At 38.9% G+C, this 8,829-nt stretch overlaps 1 protein-coding gene across 1 annotated transcript; it reads right to left on the reverse strand.

The window, feature by feature from the left end:
• Positions 1-411: 411 nt before the first annotated feature.
• Positions 412-4,919, reverse strand: LOC9306531 (DNA-binding protein SMUBP-2). The gene is made up of 7 exons (XM_021017441.1): positions 4,013-4,919; positions 3,575-3,883; positions 3,203-3,486; positions 2,006-3,037; positions 1,432-1,600; positions 1,128-1,285; positions 412-868 (listed from the first exon to the last, which is right to left on the reverse strand). Exons 1-7 carry the CDS (start codon positions 4,755-4,757, stop codon positions 626-628), a joined length of 2,940 nt encoding a protein of 979 aa, XP_020873100.1. The 5' UTR covers positions 4,758-4,919; the 3' UTR covers positions 412-625.
• Between the last annotated feature and the right edge of the window lie 3,910 nt (positions 4,920-8,829).

Consider the following 8,829-nt stretch of genomic DNA (forward strand, 5'->3'; position numbering starts at 1 on the left):
TCAAAGATGCTACACAAATTGTTTTTTGGAGATCATGTCTCTGTTATCTGATTCCACATTCAAAGGCACTCTTGGTTTCATTCTACGGCTTCTGTTCCAAGCAACGGTTCATACCATTTGGTTGGAACGAAACAAACGCAGGCATGGTGATCCGATAACTGCTGCAGATCAACTAATTAAATTTCTTGATCGCTTGATTTGCAACAAAATATCTTCCATCCGTCTCCTGGACCCTTGCAAGCTCAAAGATGGACTTCGCCTATGGTTCGAATCCAGGAACTAGATTTCTAAATCTTTTCTGTTGATCTCTTTCAAAACAACATTTGATTTAAGGTTGCATTTATTGTACAAAGGACTTTTTTTGGTTGAATAAATTTTACATTCATTCAAAAAACAAAAAAGAAAACTACGTTAATAAGACTTTTAACTTTTGGACAATTCAACCGCAGAAACCAATTGTAAAAATATACATGAATTATCTTGTCATCATATACAGAGACTATTTTCTGTGGTAACAATTGAAACAGATCTTTTTCTGTACAACGACAATTCGCTATGGAAACTGTTTCTTACAGAGAGGGAGAGTAAGAAGAAGACTATGGTTTTTGTAGTACTTACAGCGGTTTTAGCCTAGGTAAGGCAACATTGGGTCCAAGCCTAGTCCTGACCCTCCCAAGCTACCAGGGTCTGCATGCTTTACTCTCCCGAAATAGCGTATGTGACGCAACAGTCTTGCAAGGAACGTGTTGTGGCAGATTGTGGAGCTATCGCATACCACTGCTACGTGCTTCCGGGCTCTTGTTATGGCTACGTTCATCCGTCTGCTATCCCCTAGGAATCCCACTGCACCTAGGTTGTTTGACCGTACCTGTAATGGGTTCACAACACAGCAAGTACATGAGTCTTATTTGCATTTATGAGTTCTTTGATGAGAAGCATACCAAAAATTATGTTAATCGGGTTTGGTTTTCACAACCAAGTTCAACTAACATATTAATGGATTCATAATCTAATCTCTGTTTCTTTACTATCTGCTAGAATTTTAATTTATGAAATATCTTCTCAACAAACCATTTGACAGACGCTAATTCTAAAAAATATAGGAAAAGGAGCAGAGTAATGTGTACCATTGAGATGATCACTGCATCAGCCTCCCGCCCTTGAAAGCTGTCAATGGTTGCGACCTCAACTCCATCAGCCACTGGAAAATCATCCAGCCTTTCTCTGAGAAGTTGAACCTGAGCAACATATGGGGATTGAACAGCAATAGCCATTGGACTAACACCTACAATCATGTCCAACAAGTTTTTTATCAGGTTATCGAGCTTATATTCAAGAACGCAGTTAATATGCGTGAAGCTTAGATTCTTCAAACTCAGGCAAAGTTTTTGTGTTAAATCCAAGTCATTCAACTGAAAATAGATCGCTCACCTGCATATATCAAAGATATGACGTGATTAACCACAATATCTGCTTCTCCTTCATTGTATAATGAGCCTGTACCAGCTGGATCAAGACGCTCCTCGCAGCCCATTGATAAACTCCCATATGGCATTCTTGTGTCAAGCAGAACCAGTGGGCATTGTGTTATCCAAGTAGGCTGAAGTAAGTTCAAGAAAAGAATGATGTTACATCTAAGAGTCATGGGGTTACCAAAGTGCTTCCGATCTACAGTGATGTTTCACTTTATTAGACATTCAAAGGTACTGTTTATTATTATCCATCACAAGCAAAACAAGAGGCAATCATCTATTGCAACCTCAGGAGCGAAATCACTTCTCAATGAGGCCATAAAAAGCTGTAAACAGTCTATATTTCAACCACACGCAAAGATAGTATCGTGAAAGACAAACCAACAAAGTTGCTTAAGAAACCGATAATGCTTTACTGGAAGTTTTCTAAAAAATAATAGCCTAAAAGATAAACAGATGTGTGATTGCATGCCATGTTACCATCATATAAATACCAAAACCAATCAAACAGCAGAAACAGTAAGAAGAAGTACCTTCACAAAAGGAGAATCGATAAGCAGATGAGAGGCCACACTTGGAGCAGATTTCAACCATCCACCATACATCTCCTTTGATGCCCAACCAGCGATTACATCATTCATACGATACTGAGTTGTTAGTTTTGTCGCAAGAACTCCATCATGTAAAGATGCAGCTCTTTCCAGTAAGGATACACCAAGCCCACCTTCTAAAGCTTTACGAGATAGAACAACAGGTGCTAATTGGCATGGATCACCGGAAAGAATACAACGTTTCCCTTGCAATATTGGGATCCAGCATGAAGGCTCGATAGACTGACCAGCTTCATCTATAACAACCAAATCAAATGTTTCTAGCCTCCTAATCAAAGGATCAGCTGCTCCAATGTTAGTGGCAAAAACTACATGTGCATTTGATAATATTTCCTTCACGGTCTCCTTTTCCTTCTTCTTCAACGTCTTTCCAAGCTGTTTCAAGAGCTGCCGAATTCCAGCTGCAAGAACATCATCCCTCAGGCATTGCCGAAGGTCTTTTCTTAAATCTGACTTCTTCCTTTCCAACTCTGCTCGGAAGCTTGCAAGCTTAGAGTTCACAATTTCCCCCAAAGACTTTGAAGCAACAGCGGATGATATTCTTGCAGGATTTCCTACTCGGACAATGTTTAGTCCAAGATGCAAGAGCTTCTCGACCATATTATCAACAGCTGCATTAGTAGGTGCTGTCACAAGTACTCTTTCCCCCTGCTGAACAGCAAGGGTAATGACCTCCTTAAGCATTCCAGTCTTTCCCGTGCCAGGAGGTCCTTGAACTATCATAACAGGTCTTTTTTTGTTTACTCCAAGAGCTATGGCTCTCCTTTGGGAAGAATCAAATAACTTACTCACTGGCTCATCACTCAACTCTGCTTCACTCCAGTCTACATAATCATTTTGCTCCAGCCATGTTATATCTTCCTCATCCCCAAATAAAGTGGCCACAACAGATATTGATGGATTTTTCTTCTGCAGACCATTCTTCTGCAGAAGCATTAGGGCTTCGCAGTTACGCTGCAATAAAAGACTATACAATAAGCGAGTGGCAGAAAAAATAGTAATTTAAACTATCAATAGTTGAGCAAACACTTGCAATAATGGGACATGACAAGCATATTTAAGGTGAAAGTTACTGTGATAAAACACTGCATCTTCAACCAATATGGAACAAAGATATACCTCGTAAGTCAGAGCATCGGCCAACCCATGAATCCGATCAATTCTCACACTCTTTCCAAAGAGCTTGGAAAAAGTAGGATCCCCATGACGAGATTCTAGAGCCACACCAATGCTACACCCATCTTCTCCAAGGTTGTGAACAAAGCCCTGCGTACAGGCAGTTGCTCCAGCACCCCTACTGTCACAAACTCTTATGCAAACCATGTCACCAGGGGAAAGTGTAGTAGGAGGAAGACGGTGGTTTCCCCCAACTTTAAACAACACCAAGTGCATACCTCCGAGCCCTGCATATTGGTTACATATTACAACAAATTTCATCAAAAACTGAAAGAGAACAAGTTACAACAAAATGCAAATCTGGCTAAGTCTAACCTGTGGAGGTACTAACTGCATACAAATTGCAAATTGTATCACAAAGTTCCTGTGGAGCATCACCGTGCCTAACCAAGAACTCAATCGGTTTTGAAGAATCAGAGCTCTCATCTGGAGTAGGGATAACATCTAGTTCTTCTTGTGTAACTTCAAGTTCTGTATCTCGTTCCACTTGAAGTAACTGCGACATATGGCTGGTGAACTCATCAATTCTTGCCTGTATAGCCTTCACCTTCTCTGAGGACATCCCAAAACCTCCTTGAACAGGCTTTGCTTGAGCAGCTTTGCGAGCAACCTCCCGATGCTGAGCTGCACAATATCAGACAAGCAAAAAAATTTCCACTTCAGCCAAACTATAAACCAATAAGAACTAAGAAAATAACCCACAAAACTATAAACGGATTGGAATCAACAGTCATGGAATTGAAGAATTCAAACCTGAATTTGCTATCTCCTTGAGCAGCTTCCAAGACTCAGTCTCCTTCCAATTCTCCATTATATTCTTCCGCTCCAGGTCTTGAAGAACATCACGCAACTCTCTCTGGAAATGATCGAACAAGGTAGGATAATGAGTACAAGCCTTCAAACAAATGACTTCAGAACCTAATGGCATAGGAATAGCATTGAGATACGGCTGAGCCTGAATCACAAACGTCAAACCAGATCCCACGTTCTGCCTCAACTCCGAAAACTCCCCCTGAACCTCCGCATTAGCGAAATCCGAAGCCATCGCCTTCATCGCCTGACTAATCCACTTAACTACATTCCTCCCTAAATCTCTCCGCCCTAATGGATCACCATTTTGATTCAAAGCACGAAGACTCAATTCTTTATCACTCTTCGGTTTCTCATCTTCCTCCTTAACCTCCTCAACAACAATTTCACTACTTAAACTCACAGATTCAGAATTATCGTTCCTCTTCTCAACTTTTTTAGACCTAAGTTTATCGGAAACATTACTTTTCCTTCGAGGCTTCTTCTTAGTAGCACTGGAACTAGAACCGCCATTAACGCCGCTGCAAAAGACCTTCCGCGTCGGGAAAACACGAACTCCGCCATCTCTCTTATCGGAGACCACACAAACGTAATTCACCGACGGTCTAGTAAACGTAAACGCCGCCGTCGCCGTTGTAGTCGACGGAATCCGAATACTTCTACACAAGAAACTTGAAGCTGCTTCCATCAGATTTTTTCCAGAAATTTACCTTCAGATTCCCGAGAAAACGCAAGCTAGAAAGCAGAAGCTAGTGACATTTTCTGGGAATCGAAAGGAAAATACACAGAGAAATCGAAAATCTAGTGGAAGCTATTTATATTATTGGAGAAAAGTTTTTTCAGATATTTGAGTTTGAGAGACGAATTTAAATCTAAGCCGCAAAATTAAACTTGAGGCTCTCAGAAATATTTTTATTTTTATTTTTGTTTGATTTTGGTAAAACGAATTTTGTTTTTGAGACTTTGACATGTCACAAACATAGCAGAGAGAGTCGTGATGAAAGATCGTAGTGGAAAGATGTGATTGGCTAGTATTGATTCTTTGTGGGCAGGTGACGTGTTTAATTACTGTCCTATCCTTACATTTTTGTTTGTTGATTTAATACCCCTATATTTTTAGATTCTTCTTTAAAGACCCCTTAATTTTAGATTTTACCATTGATCCCATTTTGCTTTGGAATCTAGTTCCAACCTATGCTATGGATCGGTAGAATGCCTCCAGCTGATCCACTTGATTTAAAGTGGGAATTGCATTTTTCAAGCTACACAATTCATACAGCACATTACACTAATTATTTTTAACATTAATTTTAACCTAATTAAAATTATGTTAATCTAGAATATCACAAAATATAGATAAAAATGACAATCGTTCATTTATTCTCTCTCTTTTGAAAAAGAAGATCTCTAAGTTTAGTTTTTTTGTTCTTATATAAAGATCTCTTCATCGTCGATGGTTGGCTTGGTGGGAGAAGTAGTGGTGGGCGCCTTTCTTCTTCGGTTGTAGTAGATCCATATCGATCATGGTTGCATGTTTATCATGTTCTACACTCAACTAAGCACATTGATACTAGGATTTTTGCTATCAATTACCCTAATATACTTTCATGTCATTGCAGTATAAGAGGTTATCAATCCAATCAGGTGCTCTTACTATCAATCAAGATATGCTCAGAGAATACTAAGTCAAGCCAAGCAGAATAGAGGTTTGTTATCGAGCAATCCTAAGCGAACATGCATAAAAACTATAAAACTACAGAACATGAATGAGCAAGTGCAGAGAATAGGTAAACAACAAGTAAGCAAGATTAAACAATCAATAGAGATAAAAGGTCCTGAGGAATGGGGTAATCGATTATGGCAGTCTCCTTAGTCTACCTAGGTGGTTAACAAACTCAATCAAGCTATCCCTAGACAATAGATTCGAATACAAATCAATCCACTCTCGTGACAGAGATTCTCAAGCTAAATCACTTTCATACTCAATTCTCATTGAAGAAATATAACCTAGCCGGCATTATGATTCAATCTAATAAAGTCAATAAGCATTCTAAACATCCAATCTCTTGGGCTAGAGTATGCAAATCTCTGGAATAGTTGGTTCAGACATTTCATCAAACACCTTGTGGGTGTGGAAATGTCTGAGATCAATTTCCAAATGATCAGAAAAGAAATAGCATTAAGATCTACTAAACCAGAAGGGAAATCAAGCAATTCTACACTTAACCACCTAAATATACTAAGGATTCCACACCTAATCTAACCCATCCTCAAGAACCCTAATCCACTACTCAAGAACACTCAAGAACATCATGCATAAAAACCCAGAAAATGTTTCAAACCCAGAAATCATTGAAAAGCAAGTATGTTATAGATAAGAGACAGATCTACAACTTTGATGAAGAAAAGAAATGCAAAAACTCAAAGGATCAACAGGAAAAACGATTACAAAAACTAGGGTTTATGAGAGAACAACGGAATATCTGCTGGGTAAAAGGAATATTCGCTGGATAAAAGGGTGAACCCCTATTTATAGGAAATACTAGGTTGCCCTAATTTGGCTACAAGACAAAATAAGAAGTCGGTGGGTGCTCCTTGATGGTGTCCTACTCGACCTCACGTCGAGTTGGTGTGGTCGAGTCCAACCCTTGGTGGTTTCTGAGCGCCTGCTCGACCTCCTGTCGAGTCCAACCAGTTTTCTGCATATGTCTCCATTAAAACCACCATAACTCTTGAATCAAAGCTCTGATTCGCTTGAAATCACCTCCGTTGGAAAGGTAACTCAATTTCCTATAACTTGTATGAAGAGCTCTGAAGCTAAATCGCAATGAAAGACTTCCATCTGAGTCGATCTTTGAGGGACTTCAGACTGGCTCTGAATCATCAATTCTCTTCTTTGCATCCAAATGTGTGTCGAGCTTGGCTCCAAACGTCCTTGAATGGCTTTTTTTCCTTCTAACTCGGTCCCAAGTCAGGTTCATACATCAAGCTTGCTCCTCTTCATTCCTTTAAGTCCCAAATAAACTCCAAAGTACCTGAAACACATCCAATATGCAATATGCTATGCCATGCAATGCAAATCGTACTAAGTGATGAAAATGTTATGAAAAGGACTCTGGATGCAATGAAAGAGAGATGAAACTTAGCTAAATGTACGAGAAAAGTGTGCTTAAAAGTGGTAAAATACAGAGACATCAACTCCCCCAAACTTAGCTCTTGCTTGCCCTCAAGCAAACAAATAGAACTAAGCTGGAGAAGAGGTTTGAAGGTGGAGACTCAAAACCAAAAACATGCATATAGAGTAAGTGAATTCAATGTCCAGGTTGCTAATTCTAGAATGCAAGGTTGACTGATCTCTACTTAAAAACATTAGCCATCTCCTTCACATCTCAACTTAACTTCTGCCTTAATCAATTCAAGCATTCAAATCAGCACATTCCCTTTAACATTGATTAAGTAGGAACCGTGAATCATACTATGCATTGGATAAGAATACATTTGGCTTAAGGGTAAAGGTTTAGAGACAAAGATGGTCCCTTAAAGATCTGGTTTAAATCGCAACAGGGGATCTCTCAAGAATGATTGAGCTTTAGTAGAATGCTAAAGGTGAGTATCAAGTTATGCATACAAGGATAAGACCCCATCTATCCAGAATGTAACCAATATAAACCCAAATGGAGGTCCTATTTCTAATCCCAGAATCATGAACTTAACTCTACCCTTTTGCACTCAAAGCATTTACAGACTTTTACTCACACAATTCTTTTCTTTTCTTTGCTTTTCTATCCTTGGAGAAGCTTTCTTATTTTGCTCTGTCTAGCGGATTAGGATACTTTAACAACTAGGGTTCCCTTTTCTTTCTTTTTATAACATAAGGCTTTTTACCCTTTCTCTTTAAGCTATTACAGAACCCTTTTCTTTCCTTTAACATTCCCAAATCCTTTACTAGACTTTTCTTACTTTAGCTACTTCTCCTAAGAACTCTTTTCCCTTTTCTTTTCTTTTAAACACAACCCAAACCCAGAATTAAGCACCCACCTAGTCCTATCTAGTCCAGATAACGTGAACTAGAACTACATGAGATACTATCCTTGTCGTTACAGACCTAACACTTTCTACCAAGCTCAATCGAAATAAGGCCTCACAGTCACACACAAATGATAAATGGCTTGAAAGAAGGTTAAGGCTAAGGGTGGGGTATAACTGCTCCAAAGATGGGAGTCAGCTACTTGGACTAGCAAGAGTGATCAAAAGGTAAAAGAAAGTCCAAGTATTTTAAGGTATCCATGAGTTCATAGCACAATGCACAGCATGATAATTATAAGTCAAAATTAAGGTTCAAATTGATAGGGAAATGCATCAGATCAAAGCGAGTTTCGACTAAGAACAAGAAAATCAAGCGTTGAATTCAAAAGATGGTGCGGTTTTACTTCAAGTTCAATCGATTACGCATTAGAGAACTAACAACCTGGGCACTGAGTTCTACTTAGTGAATAAGCATATTTACAAGGTTATAATCATCATAATCTCCAATGCAAATGCATGATGCAACAGCCCTAAGTGAAAGCATACTAAAACAATCCTAAAATGACAATGCAAGTTATATGAACACTCTGTTTTGTGAAATCATTTTCGAAAAATTTCAAATTTTTATGGTTTTTCTATGCCTTAGATGCAATGATGCAAAATTTGAAATAAGAAAACAAAACGCAATGTCAAATACTCCCTGAGCCCTCCCCCAAACTTAAATTACACAGTCC

This window comes from Arabidopsis lyrata, assembly GCF_000004255.2.
Source record: "Arabidopsis lyrata subsp. lyrata unplaced genomic scaffold ARALYscaffold_7, whole genome shotgun sequence".
Lineage (NCBI taxonomy): Eukaryota > Viridiplantae > Streptophyta > Magnoliopsida > Brassicales > Brassicaceae > Arabidopsis > Arabidopsis lyrata.

Coding starts and splice junctions, on each gene's coding strand:
- LOC9306531 (XM_021017441.1), bottom strand. CDS start 4,757: ATGGAAGCAGCTTCAAGTTTCTTGTGTAGAAGTATTCGGATTCCGTCG. Junction 3,884..4,012: donor CAAGGAGATAGCAAATTCAG/GTTTGAATTCTT, acceptor GATATTGTGCAG/CTCAGCATCGGGAGGTTGCT. Junction 1,601..2,005: donor TCGATTCTCCTTTTGTGAAG/GTACTTCTTCTT, acceptor AACTTACTTCAG/CCTACTTGGATAACACAATG.